Source organism: Notamacropus eugenii, chromosome 1 (assembly GCF_028372415.1).
Source record: "Notamacropus eugenii isolate mMacEug1 chromosome 1, mMacEug1.pri_v2, whole genome shotgun sequence".
Lineage (NCBI taxonomy): Eukaryota > Metazoa > Chordata > Mammalia > Diprotodontia > Macropodidae > Notamacropus > Notamacropus eugenii.
Window position 1 is genome coordinate 367,876,167 of NC_092872.1, and position 27,128 is coordinate 367,903,294.

At 38.4% G+C, this 27,128-nt stretch overlaps 1 protein-coding gene across 9 annotated transcripts in view; it reads left to right on the top strand.

Moving 5' to 3' along the window:
* Positions 1-8,564: 8,564 nt before the first annotated feature.
* The window catches only part of ANKHD1 (ankyrin repeat and KH domain containing 1), a 118,087-nt gene continuing 99,523 nt past the window's right edge, over positions 8,565-27,128 (top strand). For all 9 annotated transcript variants that reach the window (XM_072630500.1, XM_072630502.1, XM_072630501.1 and 6 more), the window contains exon 1: positions 8,565-9,033. In XM_072630500.1, the coding sequence (XP_072486601.1) occupies positions 8,695-9,033 (339 nt within the window). In that variant the 5' untranslated portion in view covers positions 8,565-8,694. The remainder of the gene's footprint in view (positions 9,034-27,128) is intronic.

A 27,128-nucleotide genomic window follows, 5' to 3' on the forward strand; every position in this document is an offset into this window, starting at 1 on the left:
GTCCCAGTTAGGTATTTCTAGACTTATTCTAACACCCCTTCCTTCACTTAGCTAACACTACAGTGAAAAAAAGTATAGGGGGTAGAGAGTTTACAAAAGTGCCAGTGTTGATAGTTTCAGTCTTCCCAAAGGGCTCAAAACACATGAAGGCAAAAACTGATTAGGAGAAAAAAGTGGCTGAATCATCATTTCTGATCATGACTCAACAAGGTTACAACTTGAATCCCAGTGACTATCAAACATTTCCCTTTTCCAAAGAAACATTGGTTGACAAGAGTAACTTGTCTGACACTCAGGGATTCATGGTTTCATTACTGTGTGCATTCCTTCCCCTGATCCTTATCACAATTCCTCTAAAACTTCAAGAGTTGTTATGGCCAAAAAAATTATTCACTAGGGGTCAAACTGGTGATCATCCTCACTGAAATACACCCAAGAGCCCTACAAGTGGCAGTACCCCTCAGACCACCAGTCTTGTTTCCAGCCCAGCCCTCACAGCCATCATCTAGGGAGGGAATTCTTGTGAAGAAGGGGCCAGCCCCACCAACTGCCAATCAACTGCCACATACACAGGACATACACTCCAGGTTAGCTGAAGTAGCAGGTCACTGTGAGAGAGAGATAGGAGGAAGTAGGTGCTAAGCAAGCCAAGGCACAACCACCATATTCTCTTCTCATGGCCCAATATGGGGAGTCCACGACTGGGAAATAGAGATGCTTCTATCAGTGCAAAACTATCATACTGGGAAGTAATGCTTCTGGAGATGCAGTGTGGCAACTATTTCAGGGGCTACTACTACATCTTCTGAGGGTCCAAAAAAGAGGGTTCTTGTCACTAAGTCCTTGGTATTAGTTTATCATCAGAAACTGATAGGATTTTATCAATGGAAATAACATTAAAAAAAGACATTAATATCTGTTTTGCCTCTGTACCCTAAGAGCCATGTGACATTTCTATCTGACTTCAACAGCTCAAACTTTCCATATGTGTTGTCTCTCCAATTAAAATATGAGCTTCTTGAGAGCAGGGACTGTCTTACTTTCTTTCCTATTTGAATCCTCAGTACTTTGCACATAGTTAAGGCTTAGTAAATACATTCATTCTAAATTTAGCTAGACTGGTACTTAGCAAGATATAAAGTATGCTGCTGGCCCATCTTTGAAATTTTTCCAGCTGGATAGAACCTGACAGAGAAGTTATATAAAGAGACTTTATTTTTTTTTTGAAAAGTAAAAAATGTAGCTTTCATTTTGAACTAAAAAGTCCAACAACTTTTAACTTTCTTCTTTAAAAAAAAAAAAGCTTTTTTATAGTCACAATATTTTTTTCTCTTTAGTGACTCTCATGTGAAGGTTTCTGGCTGAATCACCAAGTCTCATCCTCCTGTAAAAGTTCTGGCTACAGACTGAAACTTAATAGATCAACCAAACTCATCATCTTCTTAATTTTTTGATCATTGTTAACACTATCCTATTCTCTCAGTTGTTTAGTGTCACAATTTGGAGTTGGACCCTCTCTCCTACACTCCCCACATTTAATAAGTCATCAGCTTATGATGATTCTTTGGTTTCCTCCCATTTCCATCTCTATGACCTTTTATTGTTTCACATCTGGATTACAGTAAGTTTTTGAGCTTGTTTCTCAGACTCTAGGCTCTCCCTTCTCCAGCAAACCTATTCATTGGCCATGGTTCTTTTCTGAATTCTTCTTAAACCCTCTTTTCATCACCTCACTCTACTTAAAAAAATATGTACTTTCCTACTGTCCATTCTAGCATTTTTAAAGTTAGCATTTAAGGTCATAACCTAATTGTTCAATGATACCTGTCTAACCTTACCTCTGGTCTAGCCAAGGTAATTTGCTTGCTACATCCTGTGTACAACTTGAATGCTCCCACTTCTTCTCCTTTCCTCAAGTCATTCTCCTTGACTTGAACTTAACCCTTCTCTTCTTTTTCTCATCTGTATACTGGCTTAAAAACTCACTTATTTCAAGCTTTTTATAACTAACTCAATGTACCATTTTGAGCACTATGTACTTCATAAATTGGGCAACCCTCAAATTAATTCAGACTATTCATTGGAAGGTCAAATACTAAAGTTGAAGCTTAAATACTTTGGCCACATAATGAAAGACAGGACTCACTAGAAAAGACCCTGATGTTGGGAAAAGTTGAAGGCAAAAGGAGAAAAGGATGGCAGAGGATGAGATGATATCATAGAAGCAAAGAATATGAACATGGAACAGACTTTGAGAGAAAGTGGAGGATAGAAGAGCTTCTTGTGCTATGGTCCATAGGGTCATAAAGAGTTGGACACAACTGAATGACTGAACAAAAACAAAGGCAACACCATCTCCCTGAGTTAAAGTCTGACCCCAGATGTTTACTAGTTGTGTGACCCTGGGCAAGTCACTTAACCTCTGTTTGCCTCAGTTTATTCAACCGAAAAATGGAGAGAATAATAATAGCACCTACTTCCCTGGTTGTTGTGAGCATCAAATGAGATAGTTTGTAGAAGTGCTTAGTATAGTATCTGAGACACAGTAGGTGCTATGTAAATACTTATTTCCTTCCTTAACCTTTCCCTCACCTAGACTTAAAAGCCTGGAATCACCTTTGACTTCTACTTCATTCTTGCCCCATATATCTGAACATCAAGTCCAACTGACTGAAATGGTTCCTAAGTCTGCCCTGTTATTTCCATTCCCAATGCCACTTCCCTAAATTCAGACTCTCATCCCTTAGGGTATAGCACCATCAAAACAGTTTCAGATTTAGAATTAGGGGTCATGGATTTGAATTCCAGATCTGCTATTTATTACCTATTTGACATAGAAAATAGCAATTAACTTCTCTGAGCGTCAATTTCTTTATCAGTAAAATGGGGGTAGGAAGGGAAGTGGTGGTGTGAGTGGCACTAGATGACCACTATAGTCTTTTCTTACTCAAAATATATAATCCTATGATTTTACCTCCTATCAGAATAGTTTCCTAACTAGTACACTCCCTATCTTCAATATTTTCTCCCTCTAATCTTACAAATTAGTATCAGATTACTCTTCCTATCCATATAGTTATGATCATATTAATCCCCTGCTCAAAAGCTTTCAATGGCTCCCCACTGACTACAAGATGAAGTTGAAACTACTTAACTTTGCATTTATGATCCTCCATAATCTGGCTCCAATCAACCTTATCTCATATTTCTCTCCTCCATTTATCTACTACTTCACAGGTTTCTTTCAGAGGAAATCACTTTGTAAATCTTAAATGGGAATTATTATTCTATACTTTTCCAATTCTATGTTTTTGTTTACATGAGTACCTCTGCTTGGATGGCAGGCAACCTTGCCTTGTAAAAAAAAAAAAAAAAGATTAAGAAAAAAACAGTTCAGCAAAATCAGCTATGTCTGACAATGAATGCAATATTCTCTGTATCCACGGGCCTTCTTCTTGGCAACAAAGGCGGTCTCCCTCTTGCTAGCAACTAATCCATCCTTTAAGGCAAGTTCAAAATGGCATCTCTCCCACAATCCTCTTCACCTGAAAGTGATCTCTTTTTCCCAAGAATTTTAATAGCACTTTATTAGTATACCTAGGATCACAGGTTTTAGATCTGGAAAAGATTTTAGAGAAAATTTATGCCAGTACCATCATTTTATTGGGAAATGAAGGCCCAGAAAGATTAAGTGATTTGCCCAAGGTCATATAGGCAATAAATAGCAGTCAGAATTTGAACCCAAATCTTCTCAATCCAAAACCAGTGAACTTTCCTTTTATCCCATACTGCCTCAATATATTTACTGCTTTCTGCTTTGTGCACATGTTGTATATCCCCAACTATACTTAGGGTAGGCACCATGTCTTATTCACCTTCATATGTTCCTCAGAGTCCAGCACAGGCCTCTCACATACCAGCTGCTCAATAAATACTTGTTAATGGATTAAAATTATATAGAATTAAAGCTGGTTTTAGGGGTGTAATTTGAACTGTGTCACAATTGCATGTAGATTTAAGAAACACATTTAAGGTATAAGAGCTACTTTCAGTGCTGAACAATCTCTAAAAAGCAACCTGGGTAAATTCCTAAGATGCCAGATTACTAGACAGTTTCTGGAAACTTTGGCCCTCTCTCTGGAAAAGTGAAAAAGGTATGAGCACAAGTGACTAATTGTTCTCCGTGTAATTCTCACTTTGGATTACCATTCCCCATTACCCTCCACCTCCCAGTAGACTCTCAAAGAGTAAATCAAATAAACAATATGGTGGCACATTTGGATTCTGCACCCTACTGCCACTGTTTTTTTTTAACTTGCCAAAAAGAAAGGCAGAACACCATCCAAATTCAGTAACCCACTTACCTCTTGAAGTGGCATTATTAAGTTTTTTGTCAAGACAAAACAAAAGTTATTGCCTACTATTATCAATTCTTTGTCAGGATTCACTAGTATTTACATTGCTGGATAAAAGTAAAGAAATTAAAACACATATGTAGCAGGGTGACATAGACAATGGGGTCTGGTGGGACTCAGGTCTTACTCCTGGCAAACCATATGGCTCTCTGTCCCTCCATGGACAACTTCCAGTTCTTTTTCTATTTAACTGATTAAACTATTCCTTAAGTATAAATTAAGTTTGTTGAGAAGTTGAGGGGGGAAGGTAAAGGGTATTTTAACTCTTAAAATCCATACTGGAGCATCTCATCCCCTGGAACATTATTACCTGGATTATTTGGCTCAGTTATGCAACTCGGGAGACACATTTGCAATCACTTATTAATCAATCCACCCAATGTCTCAGCAACAAGCCTTTACTAAACACTTATTATGAGTTAGGCACCATTCTAGGTATTTTAGGTACAAAATAAAAGAAAGTCCCTGTCCTCAAGCAGCTTATAGTTTTACAGATGAAACAACCTGTACTTATATCATTCTTATCAAATAAACACACTTCCTGCATACCCTGAAGTATATCAAGCATAAGATTTAAATATTGAAATTAGATGTCCTAGAAAGCTTTGGACTGCATGTCAATAAAATGTGGATTGGTTAACTTCGCTTTCATGAGTATGTATCATTGGCTTGGTGAGAAAGCTGTTTACTGTGATAGCATTTTTAAATGAAATTCTACGGTTACAGAATTTCCCTTTCTGTTTTTCCTCTGTCCTTCTTGGCTTTACATAGCACTGTTTTATCCTTCTCTATTGCACTTACTATGTAGTACTATATATGTCTTCACCCTCTACTAAACCTGAGCGCTACGGAGGCAAGGCCTATGTCTTACTTTGACTTTGTAGCTGCTTCTCCAGGGCCAGAACAGAGCTACGTACATGAATGTTTCCTGAAATGAAACAAGAGTCAAACTGGAGTCACAGTTCTATAGGCCAACTCATACTCAAATCATTATCCTGATCCTTGTTTTATGTAATTGTTTTCATGCTCATTTTAAACAAAACATTCTTTACAAGTGTTTTGTGTTCTTCAAAATTTATTCAACTTTCTAATCAAAGTTTTATTTTTTCATTAGTTTATTAACATATTTTTTAGTATAGTCACATCAATATGAGTCTCATTCTTCTACAGATGTGGAAACTGAGGTCACATTCCAATCATACTCATGGAGATTTATAACTTTATCTTGAATGTGCAACACATATTGTGATTGTGGGAGGTGATCACAAAATAAGGAGACATCTACTACTGTGGTACTTGAAGACCATCTAGTCCAAACCCTTCATTTTACTGATAAGGAAAATGAGATCCAGAAAAGTTAAATGAATTGCTGAAGGTCACATAGCTAGGGTGGGAAGCTGGGATTTAAACTCTGGTCTTCTTGACTGCCAATCCAGCACTTCTCCAGAATTACACTCCCTTCCTCTATCACAAGTTTCCTCATCCGTAAAACTATTTTGTGTAGCGGATAGAACACTGGACTTTGAGTAAGAAAGTCCTGGCTTCAGATTTCACTGTAAAAGAGGGATAATAGCATTTATCTCAAAAGTGTTGTTTTGAGAATCAAATGTGATAAGGTATGTAAAAGACTGAATATTAAGGCACCATATGAGAACTATTATTACACATTGAAAATATTAAATAATGTTTAATATTTATTTTACATATTCAGCAAGTACAAGAATGGGTTTGGAAGTTTTCAATTACCACATTATCTGTAAAATCACTGAGCCAAGTGTCCTACCCATCCTTGGGTAGTTACACTTCCCTAGCCTTACATCAGGGAGATAGTTTTTTCCTCAGGTTTCTGAGATCTAGAGTCCTCCTTTAAATAAATTAGAAGAGACAAAGTTTTTAGATAGTTCAAAAGTATGTTTTCAGTTAGTAGGTATGGCAAGAAGACCCCTCTCTTCTCTAATAATGTTTTACCTGTCAGCATCTATTTTTTTGTTGCAGGATGTATACAGGCTGAATATGAATCATCTAGCTTTGAAGTGGGTTGGGCAGTGCTGTGCTGCTTTTGTTATTAGTTTGGGTCATAAACTGGACCTATATGACTTCAAGATTCTAAAACACTGAGGATCTAAAATAATTATGTTTCATAGCTGCTAGATGAAGTCATAATAAACTCTCTTTAACTTAATATTCTTGTGTAGTATTTACAGAAGAATTCATTTCATTAAATATAAACTCCTTTGAGTAGCTGAAAATAACAAGCTTATCTAATGTGCTTTAGGGGTATTTGTTTCACATAAAGGAAAATAAACCATCATACCATGGACACAATGCCAATCATCACAAGTATCCTAATATTTTTACAGAAACTGATTTACTGGCTTCTATTTCCACAGGTATTTTTCAGTTGCTAGTTCAAAACAGATGAAACAATTAATACTGCTGTACAATCAAACTGTATAAAAATTACGTTTTACTAAGGTTGCAAGACGGTAAGCAGTGTCAAATCTTTAATCTTTAGCCAACTCATTATCATGTTGACATTTTCTGGATCAAAGGACACGTGGCAACTGAAGCTTCTCCAAGGTTTCTCTCTTGTTCTGGCTAACTGAGGGGAGAGGCCTGGCAGGTGGAGTGGAAAGAGCACTGGGCCCGGTAGCCACAAGGCCTGGATTTTGTCCCTAGCTCGGTCACTACCTAAGTGTGTGACCTCGGAAAAGCGGGTTTATTTATCGAGGCCCCTTCCAGCTGTGACATTTGTTCTAGGAGATCGGCCGCGATAAGGACTTCCATCCCAGTCATGCCAAGCGCACGCACAACTTTCTCTGGGGAGCCTAAAAGTAGCCTCCACTTGGCCCATTTTCTTTTACTACGTACAAGCCTAGGCGGGGGTCTGTGGGCGCACTGGGCCCCGTTCTCCGGACCCCGGGCTTTCGCCGCTGGTCCTTTGCTCCACCGCGGGAGCTGCGCTCCCCGGCCGGCGCACTCCCATCGAGCCCGGCCTATTTCGACACACTCCTCGGGAGGGGGGAAGGGTAGTGAAGGTGACACCGAAGCCGCGGCAGCCGCTCGGGGCTGGGGGAGGGGCGCGGACCCACACTCCGGGTCCTCGACTGCCCGCGCCCAGGCCTGGGCGGAGTCACCGAGGCTGGGGGCTGGAAGGCCTCCCTCAGAAACTTCTCCGAGCGGTTACCCGAGAGTGCCCCGCGTGCCCCAAGTCCAGAGCCTCACCACAGGGCGGGGGGAGGGGGGCGAGACCCCAAGCAGCCTCAGGCTTCCCCAGCTCCCGAGAGCTTCTCCCTCCCCTTAGCGACTCTCCGCCTCCCATGGTGGAGATGAAGCCCGAGCAAGCTGCGGAGAGCGCGGGAGGGTGGGGCTCGCAGGGAAGGGCAGCCTCACCTGCCCAAGAGGCGGAGCTCGCTTTTACTGACTGGCGGTCAGTTCCTCCAATCGTAGCTCGACAGGAGGGGCGGAGCCTTCCGTTGACTGACAGCACTCTTTCCTCCAATCATAGGGTGCACTTTCTCTGACCGGCCATAGTTTCCGCGCCTGTCTCAGAGCGGTGTCTGGGAACTGCGTTGCCCTCTTCTTTCCCTTCCTTCTCTGGTTCTTTGGGCCGGTGTTGCGGAGGCCCAACCAACTGGGGTGAATGCTACTCCAAACCTCGCCTATTCCTGGGCGTCATTCTTGCCAGCACTGAAATCAGGATTGGGGATTCCCCAGCCCCTTCCCGTCACCTCAGATGGGGGGCGGGATGACTGCCACACTAACCGGCCAATTGCGCCACGCGACGTCCGGTGACCAAATGACCGACACTTCATCGCGCCAATGAAATCTCCCATTGTGAGGGGTCAACAGGACTGACGACATGGCCGGCTAATCCACATTAAGGTTGTGAAGAGATGGGCAAGGGAGTTATCCAATAAGAACAGAGAACGACCGGAAGTTAGCGCGCGCGGAGTAGAGGGTGGGCTCTCGCAACCGCCTCGGCCTGCGCTGCTCAACGCAGCTTGGTGGCCTCGAGCCAGCGAGCAGCGCGTGACGAAGGGACTGAGCGACGGGCAGCCGCGGCCAATAAACGGCGGCTGCCGGGACTCTGCAGCCAGTGGCGAGTGGGGGGGTGGGAGGCAGCAGGTTAGGCTGTGGGAAGTTAGTGGCGCTGCTGGGACTGGGGGAAGGAGAAGCTTCTTCCTCCTGCAGTTCCTCTCGCTCCGGGGACCAGCGGCGGCGGCAGCGGCGGCGGCCGCGGGCTACTCGGCTGCTGCTCCGGCTCCGCGTGCGAACTATGCTGACAGACGGCGGCGGCGGGAGCGGCGGCGGCGGCTCCTTCGAGGAGGACCTGGACTCTGTGACTCCACGCTCGGCCCCGGCCGGGGCCTCGGAGCCACCTCCGCCGGGAGGGGTCGGGCTGGGGCTCCGCACCGTGCGGCTCTTCGGGGAGGCCGGGCCCGCGCCGGGTGGCGGTGGTAGCGGCGGTGGCGGTGGCAGTAGTGGAGGTGGAGGTGGCGGCGCGGGCGGAGGGGACGCGGCGCTGGATTTCAAGCTGGCAGCCGCCGTGCTCCGGACCGGGGGTGGCGGCGGCGGCGGCGGCGGCTCCGGCAGTGATGAAGATGAGGTTTCGGAGGTACGTCTCCTCTCTCCGCCTCCCGGATCCCCTCCACCATCCCCGGGGGTGCTGCTCCCCCTCGGTCGAGTTGGGGAGTGAGTTCTCTATGCTTCTCTTTCTCTCGGCTGAGCTGTCTCCTGACAGCCAGTGGGGCCCATGGCGGCGGCTCGGGGCCTACTGCGCACTCGGCCCCATCTTACAGCCTGGGGACCGGGAGGACGGGCTCCTCGGGCTACCCCACGCCCTCTGAACACCGGGAAAGAGGAGACAGTCGGAGGCCCTTCATCTTCCGGCCCCTCAGGGGAGTGAGGGGTTCCTGATGGCCCCTCCCCCACCCACTTTCGGGCTTGGAGGGGGAGCGGGCGTCGGTCAGAGTGTCCCTTCCTTGTGACTGAGTAGAATCGGGGACTGCCGCCGAGCACCTGCACCACTTTATTTTTCGGAGGGGAGAAGGATTAAGGCCCCTTTCCCCGCCTTCCCAAACTTGAGCTGGATGCTCGCCATATGAGTTCTCTTGCCTTTGGATTTAAGAGGCTTTTAGTTAATGTATCGTCTTGGTAGCTATGGGAAATGGGCATTCTAAAGAACAGCCGAACGTGACCTGAAAAATATTTCCTGTCCTGTTGAGAATCCACTCTGAAGATTGAGAGGAAAAGTTGTGTTGGTGCATTGTTCCCCTTTGGAATGATAGCTCCCGTGGTCTTTAGAAAGCCTGAGCAACATCTGGCACCCTAGGGCACCTTTTTAGCATAAAGAGAATTAGGGTCTTTGAATTCCTTGTTCTGGGAGTATTTCCTGCCCAAAGGTTGAGACCCAGATACAGTTTCGCTTTGGACCCTAGGGAAAACGGGATACCACAGAGTCCCTCCCTTCTCCTGATTCTGTAGCACATGAGGTTGCCCGTGGTATGATTCTTAATTTGTAACTCAGGTCATGTCTTGCAGTCAGCTATTTCATCCCTTTCAATTATTGGCATACCTATACATACATGTATAACTTTATATATGCCCTTGTGTTTCTATGTGAGAACATCCTGTAAAGAGAAAAACCGCTCATGGGCTACAGAGAACTCTATCCCTTTTAAACTGTGTGTAAGGGGTCTTCCAGAATAGGATAAAAAGAGACAGCCGAGGATAATGGATAAGGCAGCAGGCCTTGGAGTCAGGCCGACCTGAGTTCAAATTAACCTCCGGACACATACTTGCAGAGTGACTCTCCGCAAGACATTTAGCTTCTAAGTGCTCGACGCAACTCTAAAACTATAAGTTATGGAGGAGGTGCCTGTGCACATTAGTAGAGGGAGTTGATTCATCCTGGAGTTCTTTATATTAGTGAAATTACAGATGCAGTCCGTATCCAAAACTGCACCGAGATTTTACAAACCCAGATATTTTGCTTTTTTGAGTCTTTTAGAGGGGGTGGGGGGTCGGGGCTGAGATTTGCCTCCAGAATTAAGAAAATGTGTCTTAATTGTGTACCTCCTTTGATATCCTTGTCTTGCACTTAGTAGGTACTTAACAAATGTCCTAATGAATGTGTGAAATCAAGGTGGGGCAGATAATATTTAAGTAGGCATGGTTCTGCCATAAGTTAGGTTGTGGGGAGTGTCTGGAGCATGTACTACCTTGGGCTTATAGATAATCCACCTTGGCTAAGAACTTTTACCCTTTTAATTGGAAGTGCTTGGATGCATATTTAGTACTCTGAAATGGGGGAAGAGGGGGGCCCCAGGAAGGGGAGAGGAAGAGAAAAAGGAGAGAGAACTAGTTATAACATACCTCTGTTTACTGAACTGATTCTTAGTTTGTTCCTGAGAACTTGAGAGTAGTCTCCTTGTCATGAGGTAAAAAGTTCCTTTAGCTTCAGCGTTGTAGATAAGAGTAGAAGAGATGAAAACACCTATTTACTTAAGTCAGTATCCCTAGCCATATTCTGGAATTTTAATGGGAGAGATCTCATTACAGGCAGTTTTTTTTTTGTCTTAAGGATTTAGTTTTTTGATCTATCGTTTTATTAGTTTGTGACATTAGACAAGTGATCACTCTGACTTATTGGTAAAATAGGATACTAAAACTTAACCACCCCACCTACCTCACAGGGTTGTTGTGAGGATCAAATGAAATAGATGTCTTAAATATTATGGTATAAAATTGTAAAGTGCTATGCAAATGTATATATGCCTATAACTTTTTATGTCGTTTGGACAGAATTTGAGGGAAAAGTTTCAGCAGCACATCTTTGGTTGAAGTATCCCCAAAATTTTAGTCTTTTGATGTGCTCTATTGGTAGAAGATTATCCTTTTTTTTTTTTTTTTTTTTTGATACAGAGAACAACATTCTATGTATACCCCTACCCCAATACTCTTTTATGCAATGGAAGAAACATTACTTGTGGGCTACATGCAGAGTACACTTGACACAGGATCCTTTTTACTCTATTCCAATTAAAAGGGTATTCTAGAACAATTTTCAAAACCTTTCAATTCTAGTTCTTTAGGAGAAATAGTTTAGGGATTTTTTTCTAGAATCTTTAATGTGATTCAAAGCTTAAATTTTAACTTGGGAATACTTCCTGGCTCCCATGTAAGGGTGGTGGTACAAGTCCTCATTCTCTTTTTCAGGCTAAAGGACCCAATTACATACATGTTCCTTGTACCTAAGGATATTGTTAATCATGTCCAGATAGGCCCATAGTTTTGAGATTGAATTTCTGCATATTAAATTGAACAAAGGTATTAGGTGCCTATAGTATCTTTAGGGCACTGTGCCAGATGCTGGAGGAGAGATGATTTTTTTTTTAAAAAGTTTAGTTATGACATAGTCCCTACCCTTGTGGAGCTTGAGCACGAGGATAAGACACATGCAGAATATGATACACACTAATTCATGATTAGCATATTAGAGAAGAGTAGAAGAAAATGTTGTGATGTTCTGATGAGTAAAAGTTGTAAACCCAAGTGAGAGGGATAGGCTTCATGGTAAAACTGGAATTAAGAGGTGAGGTGAACTTTAAAAAGATGCCTAGCACACATCCCTCGTGACCTGTCCAATAGAAGAAAGAACTTGTTTTTATCATTTTTTTTGTTCTGACATCTGTTAAGAGGAAGAGTCTCCAGAGAACTCATGTCTTTGAGAAAGACAAGAATCTTTTATGTACCCATTACACCCTTACAGGTGAAGAGTAAGTAAGACTTGGCCACATGTTTACGCTAATCAGGTAAAATGCTCAGTACTTTTTCCTTTATTCCATGGGATAGATTCCATTCCTGTATAACTGTTTAATATTTTGAGTCCCAAGTTACTATGTAAAATCTAAATATTTATTAGGGCATGCTGCTTAGCTATAAAATACTGAGTTTGTATAGAATTTGTTAGACAACTTTTTGCCTCTTCTCCAAATAGATTGTAAATAAGTAGGAAATCTAGAAATCTACCATTCTTGAAATAAGCTTTATTGAAGATCTATGTAGAATAGTAATTGCTTACATTTTTTAGCTTGGCCACATTTGCAGTATCTTATTGGATCATTTAAAAAATCTATGAGGTAGGAAATACAAATATTATCTCCATTTTAGTGACGGAGGGAACTGATGCTCAGAAAGATAAAATGACTTGTCGAGGGAAACACAATACTACAGTCCAGGTCTTTTGCTTCCAACCCAAATGTTCTCTATACCATGGGATTTTTTTCCCTGGAATTATGCTAGATTTAATAACAACAGATTGGGATCTTTGGGGTTTTATTGCCTTAAATATAGGAGTAAGTATCCATGATGCATTAAATGAAGCCCATCAGATTGTCTAGCCGTTCTTTTCAGAATTTGAATTGTATCCTATTGAATTGATAACTATTGTTTAGAGAAGAGGTCAGGTTGAAAAGTTATTTTAATAAATGCTTGAAGAGATTGAGAGTAGAAAAAGTTTAAGAAATGCTGCTTTAGAGGTTGTTCAAAATTGGATGCATTCATGAATGTAGTAACATTTATTTATTAGGTTAAAAGAGAAGTAAAAGCCATTCAAAAACCTAGGAAGTTTAGGACCTATTTTTTGTCATCTTTTAAGTGTATTATAGCTGTACACACTCTGAAAGATATTCATGGGTTTGTAAATCAAAAATGTGTGTCACTTTTTTCTCCTCAGTGGGTGTGAGCTCAGCAATTAGGTGAGATTGTAAAAATTGCATTAAAATTGAAATTTTTGGTAGAAACTCATCATGAAAATCACTACTGGAGCCTAAAGGTATAGAATATAATAGATACATATATGTGTGTGTATAAGTAAAAGATAGGTCTTTAATCTGTATGCATGTGTGTGAATTTAGACTTGATTTAAGAAAAAAAATTATATAACTAAGAGCTATTCCTAAATAGCCATCCATATTCCTAAAATGGAATATAGATTGCCATTGGAAGATAGTAGAGTTTCCTTTCACCAAGGTCTAAAGGCAGAAGCTGAAGAACATTTGTCAGGGTCATTATAAGAAGGAATTCTCCTTTTTGAGTACAACTTGGATAACTGCTGAGGTCTCCTCCAATTTTGAGATTCATTGATCTATATAAAGAGAAAACCATAGAGAAATGCAGCTCTTAGGAGAGCGAAGGACTGTTCTTTGGAGAATTGATTAGAATCTTATACTTTCTAGAGGCTACTGTCCTTATTGATGGTTCTGTCACCTTTATCATGAAAACCCCACCTTTATTCAGACTACACCAGGCTAGTAAGGTGAGTCACTGCTTTTGGTAGCATCTTCTGCACTTACTGTTTAGATTATGAAGAATTAAAAAGGGAATGCTGAAAAAATTTAATGTAAAATTAAGGTATTTACTCTACTTTTTTATTGAATAACATTTTAAATATCAGCCAGAAGACTTTTGCAAACAAACATAGCAGTCATTTGGAAAAAGTTCTTGCTTTTTACAAACTCGAATTAATCAAGTTTTTCTACACACTTTTTACACAAACTTGAATTAACACTGTAGAAAGAGTAAAGTTATTTTATAAAGTTTGGATTTTAAAAAGAAAGTATGAATTTATTCTATTAGAGCTAAGTTTTGAAGAAATTTTAAAATACTGAGTAAGTACAAGGAGATCATGTTGGTATGCTGAAAAATTCCCCTGCATGAAGGTGCAGCTTGTAAATAATGAATTTCTTTGATTAGAGGTTTTTTTTTTAAAGAAGTTTTAATTTGAATAGAATTTCAAAATGAAATTTTGAAGTAAAAAATTTAGCCAATTTTTAAAAATTTCAATGGATTTGTGCTTTCTATAAAATTTTAGGAATGAAGTAGGTGAATCTCTTTATGAGAATGATTTAAGCTTAGTGTTACTTAAATATGATTTGAAAAATGTCTCTGATTTCATGAAAGATGAAATGACAATAGCTTTTAATTTATTTAATACTTTTCCCACAGTAGCCCTGTGAGGTGGCTAGCTATAAAGATGAGTGATAAAATTTGGATTCAAATGGGAATGCATCATTTTTGAAGAACAGGAAAAAATGGTTGCATTAGTTTGGTATAGAATAATAAAGATAGGTATACCAAACAGGCCACATTTTAAGGCAGTTTATAAATAATGGAGGAAATTGCTGTTTTTTGGCCAGCTTGCCTTTACCTAGAACAACAAAAGTAACTTTTAAAAAGAAAAAGAAGAAAATGAAATTAGCTTTCTTTATTAAATCACTTGATATAAATAATTGCTAGTTGTGGGTACCTGTGAGATTCTAAGGAGAAGAGATGATAAATATCAATGAGAAATTGAAATTTATATTGACATTTAGATACAGGGTAGAATTAAGGCAGAAATAAGCAGTGGTAAGATTTTTCAGGATCCAAGTAGTTTTTTTTGGAATAATTTAAAAATCAGCATGTCCTTGATGGTTCAGGGTGGGCAGCTACTGGCCTACCTTGTACTTCAAAATTGAATAATTAGAGAAGTGTACCCATTTAGCATATGTATTTAATATAAATAGGTTTCATTGATACAAGGAACTCCTGGGTAAGAAAACTTTCTTTACACCAGTTTAATAGTCTTAAGAGTTACATAGAGAACTGAGAGGTCCAGTGACTTCCTCAACTTTCCTCCTCCCTCCATGTGTCATAGGTTCGTAAGATTTAGAGTTGGAAGGGACTTTAGAGGCCACGAATTTCAGTCTGCGCATTTTACAAAGGAGGGAACTGAGGAATACAAAAATTTTAAGTGACTTGTCCAGTCTTAGTATTAGGTAACTATTAAGTATCTGAGGTATGTAGGATTTGAATCTAGGTCCTCTTGACTCCAAGCCCCATTCTATACTTGCTATGGCACACTTTTATGCATTTACTAAAGAGAAGAATAAAGATTATCTTTTGCCTGTATACATAATTGTATTTCTTTATATTGGTAGATTGATTTTTGATACTATAAAGGGGACAGCTTTTAAGGCTGGTTTATAGATACAAAAATCAGTGTTCTGGAGATTGGTAGAATGTTGAAGGTTCAAGGTTGCAGTACACATACTATATTGGTTGACAAGTTTGTAGGTTTTTCTCTCCAGAAAGGAGTGAGGCACTCTCATTCAAGTGTCATTAGAATGTTCAGTGCACACAACAGACACTCACTAATTAATGCTGGTTGACTCATTGAATCAGTTGTGGGTTATCATATTTTCATTTTCTTGCTGTTATCTGCTACCTTGAAATGGAATGGAATAATATAATTCAATGATATTTTTGAATTGTTATGACTTCTGGGAGAAAGCATTTTATACAGGACATATAAATAAATACATATACTTCTGTTACTGAAGTATAGTGCATTGTGAGGGTTCACTCTAACTTCTTTCACTCTAACCTCTGAGAATGGATGGTTTGAGGATTATACTAACTTTGCAGATACACAGACTAGTTTAAGGGGCTTACCTCAGGGTTACACAGTACTTCTTGGAGCCAAAGCTTTAACTTAGCCACTCTGATTTTACCACTCTATATGACCCTACCTTACTATTCTGGATAGGAATATTTATCTAATTTTGGGGAAAAAATTTTCTCTACAATTATTATAGTTCCCCTTTGGAAGTTAGGCCTTTACAACTTTCAGGGGGAGGACCTGAACATTAGCAGCAACTACCTAATGGGCTCCCTTCTTTTTAAAATCTTTTAAAATAATATTTTATTTTTTTCTCTGTTATATATAAAGACAATTTTAAACATTCATTTAAAAAAATTTTGAGTTCCACATTTTCCTCTTCTTTACCTCCCCCTCCTTGAGAGAGTAAGCAATTTGCAAAATACATTACCATATTAGTCATATTATAAAAGAAGACACAGACTCAAAGAAAAAAATCATAAAAAAAATAAAGTGAACAGTGATAAACTTCAATCTCAACATTCAGATTGATTCTCTATAGGTGGATAGCATTTTTTTTCATCACGAGTCTTTGAAATTGTCTTGGATTATTGTATTGCTAAGAATAGCTAAGTCATTCACAATTGATCATCATATAGTTTTGCTGTTACTGTATACAGTGTTCTCCTGGTTCTGCTCACTTCATTTTACATCAGTTCATGTTTGCCTTTTCAGATTTTTTCTGAAATTAGCCTGTTTATCATTTCTTAAAGCACAGTATGATTCCATTAAAATTGTATAGCACAACTTGTTCAGCCATTCCCCAATGGATTGGCATCCCCTCAATTTCTAATTCTTTGCCACCACAAAAAGAGAAACTATAAATATTTTTGTACAGATAGGTCCTTCTTTCTCCTACCCCCCCTCCCTTTTAAAATCTTGTTAGGATACAGACCTAGCAGTGGTATTGCTAGGTTGAAGGGTATAATCAGTTTTGGGCATAGTTCCAAATTGCTCTCCAGAATGGTTGGATCAGTTCCCAATTCCACCAACAGTGCATTCATGTTCTAATTTTTTCATATTTCCTCCAACATATATTATTTTCCTTTTCTGCCATATTAGCAAATTCAATAGATCTGAGGTGTGGTACCTCAGAGTTGTTTTAATTTGCATTTCTCTAATCAATAGTGATGTAGAGGATTTTTTCATATGACTGTAGATAGCTTTGATTTCTTCGTCTGAAAACTGCCTCTAAGAGCTCTTCTAAAAGAATAAGAAAATGCTAACCAATTGGAGCAGGCCCCATAGGTTCTGTTAAATTTTTTTTTTTAATTATCTCTTGTCGATTTCTAAGACCATCTCCCCTTAAGTGTCCCAAAGGAACCTCAAGCTCAACATGCCCAGAACAACTCATCTTTCTCCAAATCACTTTGACATGATCCCCATTTTAGCTGAAACCTTTAACCATGCTAGACCAAGCGTTCCTTGTAGGATTTAGGAAGTTGAAAGTGCCTAAGATATAGGCCAGAAGTTAAGATGCCTTTTTCCATTTTGTTTTTAAAAAGTTAAGTTGACTTAGAGAAAATGATCAGGAATAGTTAAGGTCCCATTAAATATAGGTTTTTTTGTTTTTTTTAATACAGCGTTGAGTTGGGGTTTTGCTGGCAAAATAAATGGTCCTGAGGTCCAGATTGAATAAATGAAATAGTAATGTCCATCTCATATGGTAGGACTTGGTTAGTTAGCCCTAATAGCTATATTTCTCCTTCTTCCCCACAAATGATTGGAGATTTTTTTTTTAAAAAAAGGACCTGATCCAACTATTTTGGAGAGCAATCTGGAATTATACCTGAAGAGTTATTAAACTACCTTTGATGCAGTAATACCACTAATTTGGTCTATTTCCAAGGAGGGTTAGGGGAAAAGGAAAAGAACCTATATGTTCTAAAGTGTTTGTGGCAACTCTGGTGGCAAAGAGCTGGAAAGTGCAGGAATTCCCATCAGTTGGGGAATGGATGAACAAGTTGTGGTGTATAATTGTGATGGAATACTACTGTGCTATAAGAGATGATGAGCTCAGTGATTTTAGAAAAAACATGGAAAGATCTGCACAAAATAATGAAGAGGGAAATGAACAGAACCAAGAGAACCATTGTATATAGTAACAGGAATATTGTTTTAAGAATGACTTTGAGCAAATAAGTTTTTTTTATTATTATAAATGCCCAGGTTAACTATAAAGAACACATGAAGAAAGATGCTATTTGCATCTAGAGAAAGTGCAAATAAGTAGAAGAACGTATAGAATAATTTTATGTACATACGTGCCCACATCTCTTTGTAATGGTAGCCATTTATTTCTAAGATGGAGGAAGAAAAAGGGAAAAATTTACATGATTTGTTGTATTTTTGAAAGGAATAGCAAGTTTTGTACAGTAGATTTGCAGTTTCATATACAATCATCTTCCTAATTGTACTATGTTATGGAAATGTTTTAGTCCAAAAATTATAAATAAATTATTGTAAAAAATAAAAGATTTACTTTGAGAGGAAGGGACCTTAATTAGCTCAACCCTTTCATTTTATTTAGATGAAATGACCCTGTAGGAGGCAACCTGCCAACATCACAACTAGATAATCTATAAAACAGAACTTTTAACTTTTTCAGTACTCTTTCCATTGACTATACCATGATGCTTCTCTTGTGTTACACTGGAAGAGTGAATTTGTTGCTCTGGTAAATGTAAGTTCAATTTCAGGTCTTCCCAAGTATACTCTAGAACTCTTTGCTAGAGACTGTTCTCTTTGTGCATTCTCTCTTGGTCTCCTGGCCTTCTGGGGATTCAGTGGATAAAAGCTAGGCTTGGAGTCAGGAAGACTTCAGTTGAAATATGTCCTTAGACTCTTACTATGTGACTCTGGGCAAAGTCACTTATCTTCTGTTTCCCTCTCTTTTCCCCAGCTGGAAAATAGAAATGATAATAATAGGGCCTACCTCCCAGGATTGTTGTAAAGAACAAATGAGATAATATTTGTAAAGCATTTAGCACAGTGTCTCACACATAATAGCCACTTGATAAATTCTTGTTTCCTTCCTTCCTTGTAGGATTCAGTTATTGTCTATGCAAATGACTCCCAAATCTACATATCAGTCACTTTTCATTTATCCCCCAGTACTTAGCACAGTTCTTTGCACATAGTAAATGCTTATTAAATTTTTTTTGATTTATTCAACTTTTCTAAGTCCAAATTCCATATTACCAGCCATTATTAAACCCCATATTACCAGGGATGTTTCTACCTGAATGTCCCAGAGGCATCTTAAATTTAACATTTTCCAAAAAACTAATTATCTTTCCCCCTAAATTTCACCCTCCTTGTAGTAGAGGGTACTACCATTCTTCTAGTCACCCAGATTTACAATCTTTGAGACATTTCTTTTACAATACCTCCCTCTTGCCCCCCAGTCTAAATATTTGCTAAGTTTTATTTGTCTCCATTATTGCTCTTATCCATTCCTTCTGTTTACTCACAGAACCACCATCCTAGTTCAGGCCCTCATCACCCCTTTGCCTGGACTATGGCAATAACCTCATATTTGATAGGCCTGGCTCCAGTCTTTTCCCCTCTCTAATCAATTTTCCATGTATCTGCTAAATTGATATTCCTGAAGAACAGGTCTGACTGTGTCACTATCTTGCTCAAGAAGCTTCATTAGCTTCCTGTTGCCCTCTAGGACAAAATATAAACTCCTGTGTTAGGCATTTGAAGCTTTTTATCATTTAGTGCCTACTTCTCTTTCTAGACTGATTTCACAATGATAACTCTGCTGAACTACAGAGTAAGTAACTGAGTAACTAAGCTAAACCGCATGTATGCGTTATATTTTGTCTCCTGTCTCTGTTCTTTGGCATAGGATCCCCCATATTCCCTTCTCTTCTCTCCACCCTCTTCTCCCTTGCCTAATATACTCTCCCTCATTTCCGACTCTTTTAATCCTTAGTTCCCTTTGAGGCTAAAATGAAGTGCCATCTCTTAGTGTGGGATTTCCTTATCTTAGCCACTCCCCCTCCCTTTTCTATACTGCCTCCCAGTTACATTTTATTTGTTCTTCATATACTTTGTATTTACTTGGACAAGTTAGTTTCCTTTGAATAAAATGTAAACTCCTTGATGGTGAGGACTGTTTTGTTTGTACCAGGTACACTTGGAGCCTTGCAAGTGAAAGGTCATGGTTGTTGAGTGAATGAATGGTTATGAAATAACTACAAATCAAGAAATCAGAGCTCTAACAAAGTATACTTTAGTAATAGAAGCACTCTGCAATACTTACAATGTGGTACCTTGATTTATTTTATAAAAATTAATCTATATTTGTTATTAGATGGAGAACAAGTGTAAACTTATAAGAAATTTATCAATTTTTGGTCCATGATAATGATGAGTTTGAAAATCTTAACATATGAGAGAATATGAAGAAAAAAAATCTGTATGTATTCTATACGAATGCTCAGTACTCCTTCTGAAGCCAACAAGAACCCAGCTATTTTCAGTTAACAAGTTTGCTATTTGCCGGCACTGTAAAACACCAGGAGTTACAAAGCAAAACAAAACAAACTGTCCTCCAGCACCTAACACGCTAAGGTAGAAGTGCTATGTTCTAAGTAGATGAAATAATAATTGACATATAGGTCTTTAAAGTTTGAAAAGCACTTTTATACGCATTGTCTCATTTTAAACCTCACAGCAGCCTTGGGAGGTAATTACACACAACTTTTTATGTATGAGAAAACTGGCACTAGAAGAGGTTAAGTAATTTGTCCACAGTTATACAAGTGTCACAATAGGGATTTAAAGTTAGGTCTCTTTTGTCTCAAAGTCTAGTGCTCCTACTGTTCTTTCTGTCTTTTATGATTAAGTCCTCTTTATATACTTTCAAAAATTCAGGAGATTACTTTTTAATTCTTGGACTTAGTAGAGGCCTATTAGTATTTATCATAACATTAAATTGTGTAAACTTATATTATCTTTTTTACAGGTACAAAATTTGGAAAACTTTTGCCTGTCTTGTGAAATCTGAGACAAGTTAGAGGTCAAATCTTGTCATTTGAAACCTTATAATCTTATACGTGGCATGACTTTTAAGTCTCAACATCTAGCTCTGCCTGATTGTTCTTTTCTGACTATATAAATATTAATATTTTCTTATATTTCACTTTTTAAAGTTGTTAATGCCTTTTTCATGTGGGAGAAGGGACTTGGCAGAAACTAGTAAGTTGAGGGGAAATTTTAGAAGGAAACAGTAGTTAGATTAGATGAATAAATTGCTGGTTCCTTTGGTGGTCTGATTTCTGAGTGGGAAGTATTTTTTTTTTTTAGCTTAATTTGTAGTCACAGTTTTTTCCTTCTATCCTGGATCTGAAATTGTGCTCCAGTCTTTGAAACTTCACTGCATCTCTATGTATTGAATGATGGTGGCTTTCAAATAATTCGAACTTGTAATTAGTCTAAACAACTAAAAGAACTTGAAGTCTTAGTTGAGGAATTTTTTCTTGCTTCTTCTCCCTCTTCCCTTAAATGATCTTTAGAAAATCTCTCCTTAAAGAAAAGGCTAAGAGTGAGATTGGAATGAGTTAGCAACACTGGGTAATTCAATGAATTTTGAGGCAGTATTTTTGCAGTTTTAACAAACATACAGAGACATTAATATTATAATAGACTTTATTTTTTATTTTAAAGTTGACCAGGTACAGTCTATTAAATGTAATATGAATAAAAGAGTAGTAATTTTTCATTTCATATGTGTTAAGCAGTTAATCATAATTATTTGTCAACATCATCCTTAAGTAACATTAGGTTTGTTTTTATTTTATCCTGTGTTGTGGTTCAAAAGATTACACAACAAAAAAAGATGTTGAATGTTGGAGCTTAAATTGTCACAGTCATGCTGTATTACTGATTACTTTTTGTGGTAGTGAGCTGCATAATGAGACTGCAACATCCTAGCACCTATCTTTCTTGGCTTTTGATTGACAGATTTATAGAGAAAAGTTAGTTGTTTGAAGTTAGTTTGTTTGAATTTTTAGCATTACATTTTTTTACCATCTGCATAGATGTGAGCAGCACTGCATGTAAGCAGTTTTGTCTTTATCCACTTGCCTCCAAATTGAAATTATAATTTAGTTTTATTTATTCCTTGCACCTGTGGGCATGTAGACACGCACAAAACTATAAAGGAAACTTAGGAGAATTTAAGAATAAATAACTTAAGAAACTCAGGAGAATTTAAATGTTGTTTCAGTGTACCAAATTGTTGCCAAACAACAGTGCTACATACAGTTAAATTTTACTCTCCAAAATGAAAACTACTATATTGTACTGCAAAAGATTTTATCAGTGTGGGTATTCTCTTTACCCATACAGATTGTGTCACCCTTAGTACTTGTTTTCATGAGTTGCTTTGTTCAAAAATCATGGCCAGTATTTTGATGATAATCCTCTTCAAACTTGGCCAGAAAGGAAGAAGGGAGGGAAATAAACATTTATTGCTTCCTGGCCTACTATGTGCCAGGTACTATGCTGAGAGTTTTATAGATAATATCTCAGACTGCTCTTTGAATAACATTCTGTCACAGGATCCACATAAAAACTTAAAACTTGCCATTTGTTTTCCATTGGCAAAAACTTGGCTTTCTAATGGTTGATCTAATGCTCACTGTTGCTGGGATTTATCTTGTTTATTTATAAGGATTTGGTGGAGGAATGGCACTTTCCATAACACTCATAATAAAATAACTCATTCAGATACCGCAATATAGTCAGTTTGAGGATTCTTTTGTATATTTGGAATTGATTTGTGTTAACATGCAATATATTTCTCTAAATTCTAATATACTTGGATGTAAAAAGAACTTATCAGTAGTTTTTGACTTGAGTGGCAAAACAGTAAATTGTTGGAAAATTGTACTGTTAGTAAAAATTTTTTTATGTTATTAATTTTTTTCTGTTATTAGGCCCACTAGAAGAATATCTAATTTTCAGATTGTATAAGAATGTATAAGCCAGTTTCTTTAAATTTCTTTTAAAAAAACAAGTCTCTTGAAATTTAGTTTAATGAGAATAGTAAACACCTTGAATGTTTTTCTAAAGCATCACCAAGAAAAGTATATGACCACTCTGGCATACTGTAAGCAAAATTCACTGGTAAACTTTATTTAGTACATTTCTGTTTACTTTTAGTTTTATGTTGATAGGATTTAGAAGTGGAAAATTTTAGAAAAATAATCTAGTTCATCCCCTTTTACTACAAATGAAAGATAACTGAAGGGGAGGGGACTGAGACAACAAATGGCTTGTCCAAGATCATAATAGTTATAAGTATTAGAACTAGAATCTATACTCAGGCAGTTCCTCCAATTCCAAATCCTGTGTTCTCTTTCACATCACTGTTTCAATTCACATCCATAGATTTAGGATTGTAAGGGATCTTTAGTGTTATCATGTCAAATCCACTCATTTTACAGACAAGAAAATTGAGAGCCTGAAAGAGGTTGGGTAACTTGTCCAAAGTCATACAAATATTAAGTATCAGAACTAGTATTTGAACCCAGGTCCTTTGACTCCACTACAGCATCCTAAACTGTTATCCTACAGTAATTTGATGTGTTAATAAATTGGAAGAGATTTCTTAAAAGTCATTTTATATAGTATGAATAAATAGTAACTAGGTTTCAGATATCATTTCATGGCCTTGTGTTGACCCCGAATTCTAGGTATAAGATAACACTTTCCCTGGGGTGGACTGGTATGTGACATACTTTAGCTTTGGTAGCTTAATATGTTTTCCTTAAGGGATTCTGGCATGATTATTCAAAACAAAAGTACTTATGTGCAATCAGTACAACAATATTTATTCACTTGCATATCAGCATAAACATAAATTGACAACCTCAGTAATTAGGAGTAGAGTTGAGCTTGTACACCATCTACTGGCACTGAAGGAGCAAAGCAAGCACTGTAACATGTTCACATAGGACTTTAATGGGAGAGACACACCTGCCAGTCAGGGGCAAAGACAAAGGATGCTTGTTGGTCATTGAGGGTGAGGAGTTTGGGTAGCCATGAAGAGATCCTGGGGCATGCTTACTTACTTCATTGGTATAAATGAATTTTATGATGTTTGAAGCTCTTCTGAAACTATTGAAGGACCTATTTCTTTTGCAAGTCCGATAAAAAAAATTTGGTGGGATGAAAAGATAGGATCTGTTCCCATTACACCTTGGGAAGGGGGTGTGGAGAGGGCAGAAGGGTAGAATTTCATCTATCCTCTTAGTCTTTTTCATAGTTCAGATTTATTGTAGACTTTGTGGTGCTTTCAAAGTATGACATTTTTTCATTTGTTTCTCATAACTCTGGGGCAAGGACTGCTATCCCCCTTTTAAGATGAAGGAAAAAGTTCAGAGAGGTTAAGTGACTTGCCCAAAGTCATGTAGCCAGTGATATGTATACAGGGTAGGATTTGAATGCAGGTCTTTGAGTATTAGGTCCATGGTTCTATCCATTATGCTAGGCCATTTGTTTTTGTTGCCTAGCATTCCATTTTGTTAGCTTCATTAACACATTTTCAGGTTTTCTTGTGGCATTTTTTATTTACCTAGTTTAAAAGGAGATAACTATTACCAAAAAACACCAAATAAAAACACCTCTCATTTTTAGGATAAATTTGGCAGATAATGTGTTCATGGGGTTGAAGGCTGTCATTGTTGTGATCCTTCTTCTATTGCCAAACTTAACCCTTGAAAGAACTTCTCACTAGGGCCTTCTCATCTAGAATTATAGAATTTTAGAACTTGTAACAGACATTAAAAACCATGGTGTCCAACTCCCTCGTTTTATAGATGAGGCATTTGAGACCTAATGAGGTCAAGTTATTTGCTCAAAGTTGCAGAGCTAGTTAGAGGTGTATGGCCTGGTCTTAGAACCCGTCTCCTATCTCCTACTTCTTTGACTATATCTTAATTTTGATAGTGCATACTGAAGGTAGACCATTTGCATTTACAAAATAAAAAGACAAAACATGGTGAATGAGTAGATCAACTTTTTTTTTTCCTTTTAAGGTCTCAATCTCCAGTCCTTCAGGGAGTTTTCATTTGTGGAAAATGTTTAAGCTCTATAAGGGATAGCCTGTGGTAAGAGCTTGTTGTTCCCTTAATGTATATGGTTAACTCCAGTTAAGAGATCATAGTTCTATACTTCACTAACCATGACATGACCAAGTGATGAGAGAAATGTAAGAATGTAAGTTTAGATATCTTAAAACACCAAAATAAAATCATATGTGTCCAATTTAAATCAGTCAAGCATTTAACATTGCTTACAGTTCAGCCCTGTACTAAGCAAAAGAAGTTTTTAAAAGGGTAAAAACAGTTACTGCCTTCAACTTTCTTACAAGTGGAGGAACTGATGTGTATTTAATTGGGTCCATACAAGGTACATATGGAGTAAGTGGAAGGTAACCTTTGAGGGCGATACTCTGGCAACTAAGGGGGAACTGAGAAAGACTTCCAGCAAGAATGTGGGATTTGAGCTGTTTTGAAGGAAATCAGAGATTCTAAGAGGTAGAAATAAGGAGACAACATTCTAAATATGGGGAAAAGGCAAGGAGATGGAAGATACAGAATGCTGTTTATGAGGACTAGCAAGTAGGTCAGCATAGTTGGATTAGTCAGTTGATAAACATTTATTAATTGCCTACTATGTGCCAGGCACTGTGTTAAGTGCTGAAGATACAAAAAAAGGTAGAAAACAGTCCATATTTTCTTGGAGGAATCAGGAAAGGCTTCATGTAGAAGATGGTATTCCAACTAAGACTTGAAGGAAGCCAGGGAAACTGGGAGGTAGAGACAAGAGGGAGGAGAGTAGTCTGTTCATGGACACAGATAGAGAGTATGGAGATGGAAGGTTTTGTTTGAGTAACAACAAGGAGGCCATTGTCATTGGATCAAAGAGTATGGATTACCTATTAGTATTTGGAGAGTAAGATGTAAGAAGATTGGAAAGGTGGGGGGTGAGGGAGGGTGGGTTATGAAGGACTCTGAGAAGTTCAGTTTTAAACATGTTGAGTTTGTTATCTGTAGGATATTCAGTTCTGTATGTCCAGTAGGCAATTGGAGATGTGAGACTGGAGGTCAGCAGAGAGGTTAGGGGTAGATAAATAGATTTGAGAATTATCAGCACAGAAATGATAAATGAATCCATGGGAGTGATGAGATCACGAAGTAAAATAGGATGAGAAGAGAAGGTCTAGGACGGAAACTTGGGAGGACACTGAGGATTAGAGGGTGTGATTTGGGTGAAGGAGACTGAGAGGAAGCATTCAGATAGGTTGAGAAGAGAACCAGAAGAGATCAGTGTCATGAAAATTTAGAGAGAAGAAAGAATCAAAGAGAAGAGAGTGACTGACAGTGTCAGAGTGTAGAGAGGAGTAAAATGTAAGAAAACTGGAAAAGTAGGTAGGAATCAGGTTGTAGACATAAGCAGTCTGTCTAACATTTGCCACTGTTAAAAGTATTACTTTTAGTAATAAACTTTAATATCTGAATGGGCTTTGCCTCAGCCAAACTGAGACCTGTTAAAGACCTTAGCTTGAAAAGTCCAAGGTCCTCCACTGCATCCTGGGCCATCTCCAGTTGTCCTAATGTGTATCTGGCCACTGGACCCAGATGGGTCCGGAGGTTGGTGAGTTTGCACAGTCTTCCCCCTCACTTAAATCCAATTCTCTTGCATGTCATAACATCACCTCCCTGATGTCATGGTCCTCTTAAAGAACAAAGGACAGACAGCATCTACAATCTGCAATTCTTCACGATAGTAACAATTGATTAGTCATTAAATTTGCTAGGTTTTTATTTTAGATATTATGATTTAAAATTAGTGTTTTAAATTGTTATTCTTACTACTTTTGTCCCCCTTTCCTGTCATTCTACTACTGTTATTGAAGACTTGGAAAGGGGATGCACAGAACTGAGGGCCATTTTATATTTTTCTGTATTTTTTAGGTTACTGTGACCAAAGAATTCATCATCTCACGGGCAGCCTATTGAGCAATAAGAATTAGTGTGTTCATTTGGTAGCAATATAATATCAAGATGTAGTATATTGAAGAAATATGGGAATCATAAATGCTTAGGACATAATGGGTTGCAATCTTTTGGATGGAATATCCAAATTGATCTGAAAAATCTATTGAAACAATTGAATGTGTGCAATGAAACTTTTGGTTATTTTGT